Genomic DNA, 16,720 nt, shown 5'->3' on the forward strand with positions numbered 1-16,720 from the left:
CAAGCCTCCGGCTCTTGTAGACTCCCTCCTTTCGTCCTAGGCTGTTAAAAACTAGGCTGTAGAATAATATCTTGCAGGTACAATCTTGCAACTTTGTCCCCTGGTCAGAGGGACTGGATGAACTAATGGGTCTTTTGCAGTTTTATGTTATGATGTTGTCGATTTTTCACTGGGTTACAATTTGCCGTAGCTGATACCTGCAATGCCTGTTAATATTTTTTCCAGCCATCTTCTCAGTTCTCTGCTTGGCAGTGATGTGCTGGAATTGCATTCCTTCTGTGCTCTGGGTGAGGGTGTCTTTTTTTTTTTTTAAGGAGATCTAAATCCAATTTCCATTATTAAAATTATCCAAGTAAATCAAATCCTTCTGTCATGCCCAGTAAATCCCTGGAATGTAAGAAGCACGGAGCAAATAACTTTTTTAAAATCCAAAATCAGTGGCATGGGCTTCAAACATATGAGGAAAGCACCTCTGGTTCTGTTGTTTTAATGAGCAAGATAGTCAGCATGGGCGCTGATTCGCCTCCAAAGCCTGAGAGGACAGGACTGCATCATCTCATGATTTCAGCAGCTCCTTGTTTGAAACACACATGATCAAAAGCAAGATCCACCAACCTGGTTCTCTCATAAAGATTTATTACTGCTGTTTGCGCCTGCTTTGAGCTTGGAAAAGAATTTGGACTGACTTGGGCAGAAAGAGGAAATGGCAATTATTCTGGTTGTAACATTCTCACTAGCTGTGTGAGTGGGTTAGTCGGACTGGGGACTCCTTACCTCAGCCGTAATAATTATAAATGGCCATTTCACCCAAGGATCACAAAGTGTTTTGCAAGCTTTAAGGAACTTTATAACACCTCGGGGAAGCAGGTATGCTCATTTTCCAGATGGTCAGAGTGTAGTGCAGGGGTGGTAAGTGACTTGGCCATGGTCACATAGCAAGGAAGCAGAAGATCTGGGGATGCAGCCCAGGAGTTTGGATTCCCAATCCTGTGATCTAGCCACTAGATCATCCACCTTTCCTCAAACCACATGGTACTGAGAGAGACATCATCATAGGAGGAAGCACATTGTTTGTCCAGTCAAACTGGGAGGGTGGGGGAAGTATGGAGGAAACGAATTGGGCGTTAGACTGACTTTTTTTTAAGCCTGGTCACTGCAGAATTTGAATATCTTTTATATCTTTATGACTCCATTGTCCTCAGTGGAGTTACTCCTGTCTGGTACCGGTATGAGAGGTCAGATATGGGCTCTAGGTGTGGAAATCCATTGTACTTGTACTGATTCAAATTCAGTCCTGCTGTGGGCAGGTGCAGTTCCCGCGGAAGTCACATGGAGTTGTGCACCTGCTTACCGCTAGGAATGAAACTAGCCCCAGGAGTGCCGGGGGACAGTTAGTGGGTAAGAGAGGGGCTGCTTTTTCTTATTCCATTCTAGTGTTGTTTCTGCTAGACATACTGCTTTTCATCCCTTCACTACACTTGTTTGCATACCCACTGGATGTCAAGTTGGTGCTAGATATGCTTTTCTTCCATTGATACCACCCTTCACATCACTGCTTATTCGACCTACAGCTGTCCTTGGGAATTGTCTTTGGTCTGGAGTTTAAGTATTTTGTAAAATGACTGTGTACGCACACACTGCTCTCTGCATATAGTAAATGTTTCTGTGTGAAGTCTATCTGAAATCTAGGCTCTGCTAAGATGATGCTTATGATTTTCAGCATGAGCAGGCTCAAACGTAACTAATTCCAATACTGAACAATACACAAGAGCAGAATACAGATCCCCCACCACAGTCCCTTGGCTGCCTCTTTTGTAATTTCTTTACAGGGTAACTGAACCCTGAAGAAAAACAAGTTTTCAAAAGTGCCAGCCAAAAAGCAATCTCCCATTTGTGAGCCCTCTGAGGCTATCCTTCCTGCCGCTGTACTGTGCTAGGTTCAAAGGAGATCGTGCTATGGCAGCAGGAAGGTCATGTCAATCCTTCTCATTCTTGCTTTAATTCTCCCCCAAAGCCCTTTAAAACTCCTAGTCTTTGACACAAGTGCAGGGTAAGGAAAACTGCCCCCAAAAGGGAGTTTTATTATTATTTACAAATTGTTAATATGGGGCAACTCTACAGTGCTCTGAATGTGAAATTAGAGACAGGCAAAGAGTCAGAATTGATCAAGAAGAAGCTGAAACAGTTCTAGTTTCTCTTATGCATGTTCAAGGCAGGGGGTGTTAAATAAACGCCAAGGATGCTGTAACAGGGTGGCAGAGCTCTTCTGTTGACCCACCCTTTTAGTAGGTGTTTGAAGCCTGCAAGGAAATGCTGATTGATTCCTGCTGACTCCCCGTGCCAGGTGTAGCTTGTTAATTCCACCCTGGATTTAAGGGAGGTGGGAAAGGCCCTTTGGGCAGTGGGATGTAGGGATGAGACTTTCTAAAGGACCTTTGGGAACAGCCAAGCCTGGAAGCAACCTTAGGCTGAGGTTTTTATGTTGTTAGGTTTGTTAATAAATCCATCCTTGTATGTGTGTGTGTTGTACCTATGCCGCATGTAGGGATTTTGTTTTGGAGCAGTGGGGGAAGGCCACCTGCTGACAGATGTCTAGAATAGAGAGAAAGATCCTTGAGTACAGCAGTGAGAAAAGAATGGAGAGTAATACCAGAATCAGTGTCTATGACAGTTATGTAACTTACTAGATGGTAGGTGCTAAGTAAATAAGGGGTAATGCTTTTAAAAGCAGCCACCTCTCGTTTTCACAGGTAATTTAGGTGCCTTTTGTGAAGTTTACCCAAGGATGACAATAATACATACAACAGGTCTGTCTCTTACCAGGTGGCTATAAGATTCGATCTGGCAAAATTTGGAAGACCTGGCCCCAAATCTTCAAACAAGCTTTAGCTTTATAACACCCTGAAAAGCCTGATGAAACCTACTAGAATATGGCTTCAAGCCAAGTGAAATGGTTTTCTTCAGCAGACAGTCAGCAGGATTGTGCTCTTTGTGGCTGGGTGTTGCCCACTTCCTAGCTATTATGGAGTGTTACATGATCCTCTCTAAGCAATGTTGGACATAGAAAGGGAGACGCAAATTACCCAGCCCCTCTCTGAACCACTGCGGGAAACTCTTCCTTTCCTCTGTGTCCTTCTGCTCCGGAATTCCCACCGTCCTGACACTTGCAAGTCTCTGCTTGAACCTAATTGTGCCCCCCAGTCCTGAAATCTATAGCATTACTCGCCCAGTTAGGTCCGCACTCCTCCATTCACTTTTGTCAGTGGAAATTGACTGATGCTTGGGTTGTGTTTGGTTAGTTCCTCAGGTCTCTCCTTTCCTAAGTGAATTCAGTAGTAGTAAACGATGCTGGATTGATAAGTGAATTTAGTACTAGTAAATGATGCTGGTTTGACAGCTGTAAAGTCCATCCACACAATATATTCAGTACAGGCAAGAACAGTGTTAGCTTCCATAGTTACTGTCCCATCTGACCCAGTTTGTCTCCCCGCTTACCTGAAGGGACTCTCCCATGGGAGCACAAGAGGAGTTCAGTCTTCATGCGCCATTTGAACCCCAGTCTCTGAACCCCACAACCCCAGTTCAGTTGGCTTTTGTGGTGTGGAATTTGCCTATTAGATGTTGATTCCCCCCCACACAACCGACCCCCAGCTTTGTCACTAAACAGCCTTCCCTTCCAACCCAGGCTGGATTCACACCTTTGACTGAGGAGTGCAAAGCCCCAAGCTGCTCAGATCTATATAAGCAAGTCATGTGCGACTTGATAGTTCAGATCCACATACCCCCAGTGGTATAAAGCCAGCTATGTACATGCCTGAGATTCCATCTGGCAAAATCCGGAAGACCTGGCCCCAAACCTTCAAGCAAGCTTTAGCTTTTTAACACCCTGAATAGTCTCTACCTTTGACTAGCGACAGATTTCAAAACTGACTGGAGGGAGGGAGGTGAATATTTTTTTTAAAAATAGCCCCATTAAGCTAGCCTTATTAAAATCTTTCCATTGAGAGACTTCTTTTAACGATAAGTTCAAGCATGTTAGAGTGACTCAATTGCTTTTAAGTCTGGTGCTGTCCAGATCTGGTTTACTGAGCTGTGAAGCAGGCAAATATTGGAGTGGGGCGATTGCAATTGGTCTCGGTAACAAAGCATCGGAAACCTATCTAAAGTCTTAGATTATTTTTCTTATTAGCATATCTATTGCTTTTGGCCTGAAGATTGGTTTTTCATGTTTAAAGTGAAATTGAATTGCAAACTACCTGGTAACTCAAACACCGTAAATAAGACGGATGGACTTGCCACTCAGGGGCCATAAAATGGGAAATTTGTAAGTACTCTTTTAATTCAACTTTTACAGCCATACAGCAGTCAGAAAAGGTTTGACTGTAGCTCACAACTCCATATATAAGCTTGGTATACTATTGGGTTAGTCCCTATTGTCTGCAGTAAATCCACCTTTGAGAGAACTGAGGCAGATGAAGAAGTGTCAGGAAATTGCAAAGTGTCTCATAATTTCAAAGCAGCATGTTAATCTTGGATGAATAAATCCTTTAGAAGAGGGGACTAGAGTTTATTAGGTTCTGTAGGCCAAATTCAGGCAGTAGGTGTACATGGGTCAAATTAGACATTGTAAGTGGGTATAAGGGTGTGTGAGTTGGAATAATTTACATACTGAGGGTGTGAGTTAAGGTGTCTGAAGTCTGAGAAAGTGAAGGACTTTAGCTTAATGCTTCTTGCATCCTCCTATTGGTTTGCTCTTTTTATTACATCCCTCTCTTCTTGTCCTTTGGCGTATAATTTACCCCTGCTTAGACTTGCTTGCTGTTCTGCAACTTACCTTACCTGATACATCACCTCTGAATACATCTGTGCCGTCTCTCATATGGATGATACAGGAATTTGGGCCTATACCTAATTACTGCATAACCTGGAACGAAGCAGAAGTGTGGCAAGAGCTGGGTCTAACCATCGCATCCCATCACGTGAACTATACAGCTCACACCCATCTCAAATTCTTGGATGGGTTGTGGTAAAGGCCTGAGTTTTCTGGGGAACCCATGATTGCTGAAATGGTACATAAAGCAGGTGGCATTCCCACTCTGCTCCAGACAAAGTCTATAAGGTCAAACTCACCACCTTCCTGGGATGTGGCCTTATTAACAAAGTAACTGATAATGCTACACAAGATTCACCCCAGACCTTTCCCCATCTCTGGTCTGGCTGTTTCTTCAAAGGGCTCTCTGTCCCAGACCCTGTGTCTTTCTACCCAGTAGCCCAATTCCACCTCCTTGGAATATGGAATGGAATCAGTGATATCACGAGTCAGTAGAAAACAGTCAGCATCTCTCTGTGGGGTTTCGACATTTGCTAACAGGCTCTGAGAGCCGTACCACCTGGGTCAGAACTTCCTTACTCAGCTCCAAATTCACATAACAAACGGAAGACTTAAAGGGAAGCTGGATGGCCTTATTCCCTCAGTTGCCCAGGGCAAACACTCTTTGAAAAACGCCTGCTCCCTGGAGCACTCAGTAGGGAAGTATTTCTGCGTCCGTTTTGTGTGTTAGCTGCTGATGCGTCTGTTGACTTTGTCACAGTTCAGGGCGACTGCACCTGCACTTCTTCTCAGTGGTCCAGCCATGGCACCCTCTCTAGGGCTTCCAGCTGTTGCCCGTCTTGGGTGGAGACCCATGTCCTCTCCCTTCAGACCGGGGTGTTCCCATGCGGCACACTTCCTGGCCTTCTCTGTGTTATGCACAGCAGAGGCAGGCTGCCCAAGGACACCTGCTTGCTTTCTCTTCAGAGACCGATAACAAAGTGATTGCTACAGTTACAGGTCACCACACAGAGTTTTCTAAGCAGCCCTACTCTATTCTTAAGGTAAAAAGCGTTGGAGAAAACAGTTAGAAGAATAAAGAACCTACACACGTGCTAATAAGCTTCCCTCAGCTCATCCCAACTCTCACTTGGGTTATGGTGGGATAAGTCCTCCTCTCTACCCTCCACCCTAGGTGAGTCCTTGGGGTTACAGTTCATCTCACAGCTTCAGCACACCCGTGACAAGTTCAGTCCACCCTTTTGTACAGATCAGGGGTCTTTGACCTGGAATTTCCAGAAGCAGGTAGTTAGTATAGGAAGGGTCCTCTCCCCAGGGCGTATCTTCAAAAGGTTGGCTTGGGAGAGAGACTTTACATTCCCCTCACCTCATGGCATTTCCTAAGGAAATCCACATCACATATATAGTACCAAAACGATCTTTGAACTTCCCTGTGCCTTTCAGAGATTGCATTAATATTATCTTGCTGTAAAGAAGTTCCATAAAATCTTTCACTAGTACATAAACATTTGCATTTCCAATACAATGTACCCCAAAGTTATTAACTTTAAATCAGTAAGGTTTAACTTAATCCAATAAAGTTCAATCAGTATATTACAGGGTATTGCCAGTCTTCTTCTCTCCCTTACATAGCCCTCACATCCTCTTCAGAGTGAAGAACAGAACCTGCATGGTTGTAGATAAAGTGGCCAGAGGCAAGTATGCTGCTGGCTGTTAGCAAGTGAGCTCTCCATCCCACTGATGGGAAACGGCTAATGCTAGGAAGCTGTGTGGCTACTGCAGTGATGGGAAGGAGGGGTATATAAGTGCTGAGCTAGAATAAGTTTGGCGTATGCAGGCTGATCTTGATCTCTAACTCTAGGTGAGTGGAGCCTCTGGCGATGCAAAGGATGCTGTAGTGATCCTGGAGAAGACTCCCTTCCAGGAGGAAAGCATCTCCGATCTGCTGAAGAAGCACACGAAGTTGAAGCTCCAGATGTCCAACGATATCTACAGCACCTACCACCTGTACCCACCTCCGCAGCTGAGTGGTAAGCAGACAAAATGTGTCGAGACTCTCCGACACCTGCTAATAACCTAAAGAACCATTGGTGCTTAGGGTGCAGTGGGGGCTTCCCATGTTTTAGTCAATATATTTGTGTGTTTTGGGAGGAGGGTGGGTCCAGTGTTACTGCTCTGTTGTGGTGAGGGGAAGAGAACCAGAGTGCTAGGATAGCTCACCCTGTAGTTAACCATGTGTCTTAGCTGATGGAGCTCTGATTCTGAATGTGCCATCACTCCCTCTTTCCCATCCCCTCCAGGTTTGATGCTGTCTGTTAAATTGTGGTCGGGATTCAACTGTATCAAAAGAACCAGCATAAAGGTTATTTTATGGGTATGGATGCGAGTCTCACAATGCTGGGAATATGGGGGATCCTGCAACGTTGCAGATGCCATCCTTCTGCTTATCGATTCCTTCTGGTTGCACTGGGGAAAGGTTAAATATCATTGCACATTCACCAACGAAAACAAGGGATAATCCCAGTCAACATGCTCCTGTCCCCAACATGCTCCTCCTCTCCAGAATGGCATTTGAGCTACTGTCGGGGGCAAACAGCTGCTGTGTGTGCAGTCAGATACACATGCTTCCCTAGTAGGATGACTTGCCTCTCTTCGGAAGGCCTATTAGGATGTGGTGAGTGTGAAAGGTGCTGCATAAAACCAAACAGTCCTGTAAATGGGACCTATGTAGCTGAGCCAAGGGGCATGAATCCTGCAGAAGCACTGTAACTTCCATGAAGGAGGCCAACATCCTCTGTGTGACTCCTTGGCAAAATAGTGCCATCTCCTTGGAAAATGGGGATAGTGATGCTCTCCCACTCTTATTAAATGCTCTGAGATCGAAGTATGAAAATCCTCATCAAAGTGCTAGGTATGTAAAGGGGGGAAACAGAAGAGTGCTTGTTCTTTGTAGTTCACTAGGGCGCCGTTAACCTCCACACCGAATTATTCTCATTTATTACCTCGAGATCTATGGGGCGACAAACTCTAATAGTTAGAGCAGGGGACTTGGAGTCAGGAAACCTGAGTTCTACTGATCACTCTTTCACTCTGTGACCTTGCATGAGTTACTTTACTTCCTGTGTCTCAATTTCCTTATCTGTAAATGGGGCTAATGATACGTACCCATCTCTGAAGATAAGGCCATTGATGGGAGACTACATAATGCAGGCTGTTACTACATTTGGGAATTCCTTGCATCCGTACCCAGAAAATAACCTTTATGCTGGTTCTTTTGATACAGTCGAATCCCCACCACAATTTAAGAGACAGCAGCAAACCTGGAGGGGATGGAAAAGAGAGGAAGAGATGGCTCAAACAAAAGAACATCTATGCTTATCCATTCCCACATTCTCTCTTTCACTTGTACACACTCATGGGTTCCTTGTCCTGCATTAGGATGTCACCAGTAACCTTTGTGGAGTTGTTAACCTTTCCTATGACAGCCTCCTCTCATTCTCAGACAACGTCTCAGTTTCTTTTTGTTGGGCTTAACGTTTTCTTGTAGGACAGGCAAGTAACATGCCAGCAGTGGGACTATACATGCGTGTGACCTTAAATGTCTGGTGCACACGGGCACCTGGGTTTATCTCCCTTTTTGTCTGCTTTGTAGTGAATACACTCTTTCGTGCATAACTAGTTAATAGTCAAATGTACTAGGTGAGGAATCTCACCATCTCCCAATGGCTGTGAAGCCTCTGTTTTTCCTAGGGATGGAGGACAGTTTAGTGCAATAAGGGATTTGTGGAGGAATTTGTACTAGCCTAATCAGTAAATCACCAATCTTTCTATTTTTGGTGTTTCAAATGCCCCTTTCAATGTAGTATCTAGACATCAGTTCAGAAGTGAGATTTGCATTGAGCTTGTTTATAGGGAACCCAGCTCATCGTCGTGCCCAGGTTCAGTGGCTTGGAGCTGGAGTTTCCTCCTGCCTCCCCTCTTGTTCTCTCTCCTTTGTTACCGTGGGAAGGCTTTTTTCCAAAGGGTGTTTGGCACCAGGCTTGGGAGAAACATCTCTGATCTGGTCTCAAAAACACTGATTTTAGAATCACAGATTCTTTCTCTTGCACTGACTAGGCTTAAACATGCTATCCAATTTCAATTCATTAGCTGTGTAAAACTTGTACCATACAGCAGGTGGCTATAAATAGGAAACTTTTACCTTACCATGATGTCATATCCTAATAGTAGGAAAATGCCTTAGTTCATTGCAAGAAAGTATGTTAAGGTGATTGTTCCTGTTGTCCAAAATATAGAGAGCATTACAGAGACTGCTGTCTGTATCAGATCCTTTGCATGGTTACCATTCAGTAATTCAAAGGAATCTTGCTTTGTAGCTCGGTATTGTTTGGCAGTGCTTCTGAGTTGTCTTCAAAAAGAAAAGGAGGACTTGTGGCACCTTAGAGACTAACCAATTTATTAAAGCATAAGCTTTCGTGAGCTACAGCTCACTTCATCGGATGCATGCAGTGGAAAATACAGTGGGGAGATTTTATATACACAGAGAACATGAAACAATGGGTGTTACCAGTTGTCTGTTTCAGTGGGTGGTGAGATGCAGTGATTTCCACAAGGTGGCATCGTTGCATTAGAATCCCAGAATCTCTCTCCATAGTAATAGTACTGAGTAATGAGAAACCTTAGGCACCGGTATTTGATTTCTCTTTTGCCATCTTGCTACAGCAGCATATAACTTTATCATCGGTCTGATGGCAGCAGTATTATTCTTCTAGATTTATATCAGGCCCAGGATCTTGTATTTAGTGGTCTAAGAATATATTGGGGGGGGGGGAAACCCCAACCTCAAATGGCTCTAGTTAACCCTCAGACATATTAATAAAATTCTTGCCCCTCGCATGCTTGGGTGTCCAATCTCGGTGACGGCCCATCCCTGAAAATAAAATAGAGGCCTGTGAAAAAGAGCAGCCTTGCATCAGCACCTGAACAGCACCGGATTCCAGCTTTGGAGGGACCATTGCAGGGAGCGAGCTCCACTGGTGCAAGGAAGCCATGTCTCGGTCACAACGGATCGAGCCTTCTAAAATGCCAGGTATTCCAGCCGTACCAACACCTGCAGTAGCTCAGGTGCGGCACCGGGCTGAGGCCTAGCATGTGAACAGTTGACAATTTGCCTTGGGCTGTGGAGTTTTGATGCCATGAACTCCTGAGTTGTAATCTTTGCTCTGCCACTGTCTCCTCTGTAGCTATAGGCAACTCACTTTGCTGTCCTACCTCAGTCTACCCATCTGTAAAATGGGGATAATACCTTCCTATGGTCATGTTGTGAGGAATAGTTTGTGTCTGGTTTCAGAGTAGCAGCCGTGTTAGTCTGTATTCGCAAAAAGAAAAGGAGGACTAGTGGCACCTTAGAGACTAACCCATTTATTTGAGCATAAGTGAGCTGTAGCTCACGAAAGCTTATGCTCAAATAAATGGGTTAGTCTCTAAGGTGCCACTAGTCCTCCTTTTCAGTTTGTGTATGTAACCCATCTGAGGACCTTGGATGGAAGGGTCAGTAAAAGCACAAGGGGAGGGCAGAGGGAAAGTAGTTCAAGTTTGTAAAGTGCTTTGACGCTATAAAAAGTAAAATGGAAACACTTGTGTGAGAGATCCCCTAGGCACTGCAGGAAGCAGTGTGGGTGACTCAGTAATAGGTTTCAGAGTAGCGCTGTAGCTCACGAAAGCTCATGCTCAAATAAATTGGTTAGTCTCTAAGGTGCCACTAGTCCTCCTTTTCTTTTTTCAGTAATAGGTGTTCTTCCCTCTGAATCATAAAAAACAAATGCCCCACATGATTAGGGGCCTTGTGGTACCAGTGGCGTCATCCTTCAGCTGCAACGTAAAACCCCAACCCTGCTGATTTCTGGCTACTAAAGATCCCATAAAAGGCCCTTTTTGTTGCAGTGTCCTGACTAGATTCCCAACCCAGATAATTCCGTTCTGCCTCTCTGAATTTCCCCTGACCATTCCCCTGGCAATGGGCTTCTTCATGTCCTGTCCTAAATTATGTAGAGCTGTAGTATGCTTTGTAACAGCTGCCATGTTTTACCCCAGAAGTGGCTGCGTTTCTCTGATTACACTGTAAAATGATTCCTATTGGTGAAGGGCTTTGGGGTGAACGGTGCCATATATATAAATGATAAACTGATATTTTGAAGCTTGAAATGATGCGGACAGTTTCCTGAAATGCCTTTTTCTGATGTGAATAATTTACAGCAGTAAGTGGAATAACAGCATGCACACGTGAGACAGAAGGAAACTTGGCCATTTGGTTTAACCTCTCCCAGGCCAGGTTGCTCTAGCGTGCTGATAAGACCTTGGAAAAGAAAACGTGCTTATCAGTGCCTCGGGAAGAGTTTGCTCCTCTATCAAAACTACATGCTATGGCCATTTGGGGCCTGTATTTAATGTCCAGTAGAGCACCTGTGGCCATAGAAGGTAAGAGCACATTTACAGCATTAAAATACATTAATGACATCAAATGGCAAAGTGGAGAAAAATTAAACCAAAGCAAAGCCAAATGACTGCATCCTTACCTGAAGGCCACTAGACTCAGGCTATGAATTATCAAGAGTGAAAGAGTTCCAAAGGCAATGCTGAGAGAGACCTAAGGCTGCCTGCCCCCGGAGACTCTTAGCCTAGAAACCCTCCAGACTGTCTTAAATGCCACAGTAGGGTATAAAGGGAAAGATGGGCTTCCTGGATAATCAGGCCTGGGACCACTAAAAGCTTTATAGAAAATTACCGATCCCTTGAGCTGCACTTAAGTCTGGCTTTTGGGCCTGATTTAACTCCCTTTGAAGTTGATGAATCTCCCCATTGATTTTAATTGTTGGATCATACTGTTTGTCTCTGTAATGTCTGAAAAGTGATGAGCCAGCGGGGTGAAGGAGTGATGCTGCTGAAACCTGCGGGCTCAGTATCTGTTTTACACTTCAAACATCCTACCTCTTTGGCAGCATTTAAGTGTCGCAAGTTGAAGGATCATTTTCCCCTTGCACCCTACCATGTCTTGGCCAGCCTTCCTCAAAGGTGTGTCTGAAACACTCACTTTATTACTCTAGTAAACTTTCCTTTATAGGGTTGTCTCCTGCCTTTACAATACATAAACTGGCATCCATAACTAAATCATCAGAGGACCAAAAAGTGCTAGTTAAATTTTTACATAGGTTTTTATTCTATTTCCATGTGTTGTAGTTTTGTTATACACTATTGCCTGTGTCACACCTCACGGATAGCATCTTGCTGTTGCTGAACCAAACTTGTAATGTAGAGCGAGCGGTTATGCTCTTAGCTTCCCTTATGAAAGAGAATAACCTCCCAGCTTCCTCCAGTTAAGCCTGGGTTAATCCACAAGGTTGCACTGGCATTTGCTGCCTATCCTGAATGGCTAGCAAAGTGTTGTGTTTTTTTGTTGTTTTTTTTCCACTTCCTTGATATACCTGAAGTGAGCATGAATTTTTCTCCTAGGAAGATAGGCCAGAAGCAAGTGAAGTGAGGATGGAGAAATTGCACAGGGATTTGGAAGAGACCTGGGTTCTGTTCCCAGCTCTGCCATGCACTTGCTGTGCAAGTCATGGCACCTCCCTCTTCCTCACTTCTTCATCTGCAAAGTGGGAATAGTAACTTACCTCTCAGGAGCATTGGGAGTGCCTATGAACTGTGTATAAACTGCTTTGAGATCCTCATATGGAAGGTGCTACAGAAGCACTTTGTGTTGTTAAAGCATCAAATGCCTTTTTCTGTTCCTGAAGGGGCTTGTTTGGTTTTCTCTTCTGTATTTGCATCTCTCACACACCTGTGTATACAGGCCTCCAGTTTGCTTTACCCAATGAAGGAGAGTGAAAAGAACTTGGCTTAGTGTGGTTTGTAGACTACAAGGTGTAAGTAGTGTAAAAATGGGCCCCGCTGAGAATGTGGGGCTAGGACTGATTATGTCAAAAGATTTTAACAGGGACTTGCATTAGCTGTGGCTTAAAGAATGGTCGGCGTGACAACTGGAACATAGAGGTTTGTCCAGGTGCATATTATCTCACACCTGCCGAGTGACGACTTTTGAGTCTTGCATTATCTCCCATGGTCCTCTCTGTAGCTCCACCTCTCCCTGGAAAGTGAAGAGGTCACACCTCTGAAGACTAGGGCGACAAGGTGTCCTGATTTTATAGGGCATCAGTAGGAGGGTTAATGGAAACCGGGGGGGGTGGGGGGGAAGGGGAGGGAGTGGGGGGATGCACAGGCAACAGGAGTGTAGTATGAGACCCAGTAGGGACCCAAACAGCTGCCTATTGCACTGCCAGGATGTGATCAGCAAGATCAGTCGAGGTACTAATTCCCTGCTATTTGTCAGCAACAGTCCTCGCCATTCGGATCAGAAGCTGTCACTGTACAGTGGCTATGTGAAGGTTTAGAGTCGGGTAAGCCTCTCTTTACTAGAATATAGATGACTTATGGGACTTTAAATCTCATCAGCTTTCTACTCCGGCATCTAATTAAATTTTCACAGAGGAAATTATAAGTAGGGTAAGTAATGAACTCGGCAAGGAGAAATCTTCCAACCCTCCAGCCCTTTTTGGCAGTTTATGTCCCACTTTCACAGAGTAAAAATGATCATTTTTTTTAAAGGAAATTCTACCTATAAGGAAATGAGGCCCTTGATGTATCATCTGCCTTGCTCTCTGAAGAGCTTCGGAAACTGCAACATAGACTTCTCCTTGACTAGGCTCTGCAGTTTTCTCTTTGCCTTCCCAGATTTGTTACGTGCTGCTCCAGGCTTCAGAAATCAGTGGAGTCTCATCACTTGATTCTACTTTCTCTGCTGCACAGTTGGTGCTGGCAGTGTGGGTGGTCCTTCTTGGTGACTAGCAAATTACTGTATGGTCTTGGTAGCTTCATTTGTAGACCGATCACTTTAGCTGACCCAGTTCAGAGATTCTGTCTCTCTGCTTTTACAGAATGCCTGTCACTAGCGATAACAGGCTAAGTCCCACTTGGATCTGAGAGGTTCCTAAGTCTTGCAGAAGAGTGCATTGTTTTGAAAAATTTCAAACAAGCAATTGGCATCTTGAGCAGGTTCACAAGATCAAGATGGGAGTCAGCAGGAGAAATTGAGATAAATAGGCCTGAGGTAGGGGAAACACAAACCAAGGAGAACTTGAGGCTTTGTTCCTTGCCAGGTTATAATTCAGTTTTCTCTTGCCTGCGTAGATGGGGGCTAAACAGCATTTTAACCAAGTTATGAAATTGTGTTAACCTGTTGCAAACAGGGATCTTTAAAATAATTCAGTATCTGTGGTTCAAGCATAGCTTTTTCCAATCTCTGCCCATCTGAGGGATATCACAGGGCCCATTATAGCATCTAGGCCCCTAGTTTGTGGGAATGTCACACACAGAGTGGGGACTTCACCCCTTGAAGTTAAGGGAAAGTCACTTCCTGCAAACCTTTTCGACAGAGGAATTAGCGATTACAAACTGTTAATGCAGGAGCCTACTGTTAAATCAATTACATAAGGGGTAAACGCATAGCAGAAGAATCAGTATGTTTCCTTTTTCAATTAGGTGACTTTAGATGGAACAGAACACCTTTATTTTTGCAGGACATGTTCTTTTCACTTAGTGCTCTGCGAGGGTTGAAGACCATGGCAGGTTCTGATTTAATCTGTAATTGACCTTTGACAAGATCCCTCACCAAAGGCTCTTATGCAAAGTAAGCTGCCATGGGTAAGAGGGAAGGTGCTCTCATGGATTGGTAACTGGTTAAACGATAGGAAACAAAGGGTAGGTATAAATGGTCAGTTATCTGAATGGAGAGAGGTAAATAGTGGTGTTCCCTGGGGGTCTGTTCTGGGTTCAGTCCTATTCAACATATTCATAAATGATCTGGAAAAAGGGATAAACAGTGAGGTGGCAAAATTTGCAGATGATACAAAATGACTAAAGATAGTTAAGACCCAGGCATACTGCGAAGAGCCTCAAAAGGATCTCTCAAAACTGGGTGACTGGGCAACAAAATGGCAGATTAAATTTAATGTTGATAAATGCAAAGTAATGCAGATTGGAAAGCATAATCCTAACTATACATAATCCTAACTATAAAATGATGGGGTCTAAATTAGCTGTTACCACTCAAGAAAGAAAGAGATCTTGGAGTCATTGTGGATAGTTCTCTGAAAACATCCACTCAGTGTGCAGCGGCAGTCAAAAAAGTGAACAGAATGCTGGGAATAATTAAGAAGGGGATAGAAAATAGGACAGAAAATATCATGTTGCCTCTATATAAATCCATGGCATGCCCACATCTTGAATAATGTGTGCAGATGTGGTCACCCCATCTCAAAAAAGATATATTGGAATTCGTAAAGGTTCAGAAAAGGGCAACAAAAATGATTAGGGATATGGAACGGCTTCTGCATGAGGAGAGATTAATAAGACTGGGACTTTTCAGCTTGGAAAAGAAATGGCTAAGGGGAGATATGATTGAGGTCTATAAAATCATGACTGGTGTAGAGAAAGTGATAAGGAAGTGTTCTTTACTACTCCTCATAAGACAAGAACTAAGGGTCACCAAATGAACTTAATAGGCAGCAGGTTTACAATAAATAAAAGAAAGTATTTTAATTAAAGCTTGTTAATATACTTAGGGAGGCCTGGAACTCTGATTAAATTGCCGCGTATATGTGGTCAGACCTGGGTTACCTTAAGTGAATGACTTTCCCTCTCTGTGCCTCCGTTTCCTATCTGTAAAATGGGGATAATTACTCTTCCCTATCTCAGAGGAGTTGTGTCAGGCTTAATCAATTAAAATGTGCAAAGCTTGGATACTATGATGATAAGTGCCATGGAAATGGCTAGTGTTAAGCCCCAGGTCCTTGGCCGTAGCTGAGGGGCACATAACATAGCTAGGTATCAGAGTAGCAGCCGTGTTAGTCTGTATTCACAAAAAGAAAAGGAGGACTTGTGGCACCTTAGAGACTAACCAATTTATTTGAGCATGAGCTTTTGTGAGCTACAGCTCACTTCATCGGATGCATTCAGACTGCAAGCATCCGATGAAGTGAGCTGTAGCTCACGAAAGCTTATGCTCAGATAAATTTGTTAGTCTCTAAGGTGCCACAGGTCCTCCTTTTCTTATAGCTAGGTAGGTGTCGCTTGACAACACAGGAAACTGAAGCTTTCTGTATATGCTGTTCAGAAGCTTTTATTTAAATGACTGTTGCCTTTAATCAACCCACAGTTACCTTATTACCAGGCAGGATTCTGACCAAGTCGTAGTGCTGAGGATCAAGTGATTAGACCGACATCTTTTATTGAGGATGCAGGACAGAAGATCAGCACAGTTCAGCACCATGGACTAGTCTTAAAATTATACTGCATTGTCCCAGATAAGGAATTTGTTGCGTTTATTATGCAGATGATTTCTAACAGAATAGTGACCATCAAGTGTGGAGATGGTTCGAATCGACCATGTCATATGAACAATGGACTTTCCCAAGGATCTGCACTGCTCTGGGGCTCTTTAATATACATGCAGCTGATCTGCTGCCCATCTTGGCAACTCAATTCGTGTATGCTGATGACATCTGCCTGGAAGTAGCCAGAAGGAGCTTTGAGGAGCTGGAGTCCTGCCTTTCATCTGATCTTGACACCTTGGCCAAGTACTTTTCGAAGTGGTGACTTAAATTAAATGTACTAAAGATGGTGCCATTTTGTTTCCATCTCACCACTTGAATCTCATTGGCAGCTGCAGGTCCTTCTGAACAACCAGCTGATCATTTTTGAACTGTATCCTACTTATTTGCGGATAAAGCTTGACCACTCTCTGTGCTTTTGACAACACATCAAGGAGACGCGTGG

General features: G+C 43.9%; 1 protein-coding gene across 1 annotated transcript in view; it reads left to right on the forward strand.

Moving 5' to 3' along the window:
- The window catches only part of DCPS (decapping enzyme, scavenger), a 63,584-nt gene that overhangs the window by 1,031 nt on the left and 45,833 nt on the right, over positions 1-16,720 (forward strand). The window contains exon 2 of the mRNA XM_073321139.1: positions 6,693-6,861. Within this exon, the coding sequence (XP_073177240.1) occupies positions 6,693-6,861 (169 nt within the window). The remainder of the gene's footprint in view (positions 1-6,692; positions 6,862-16,720) is intronic.

This window comes from Lepidochelys kempii, chromosome 22 (genome assembly GCF_965140265.1).
Source record: "Lepidochelys kempii isolate rLepKem1 chromosome 22, rLepKem1.hap2, whole genome shotgun sequence".
NCBI classification, from domain to species: domain Eukaryota; kingdom Metazoa; phylum Chordata; order Testudines; family Cheloniidae; genus Lepidochelys; species Lepidochelys kempii.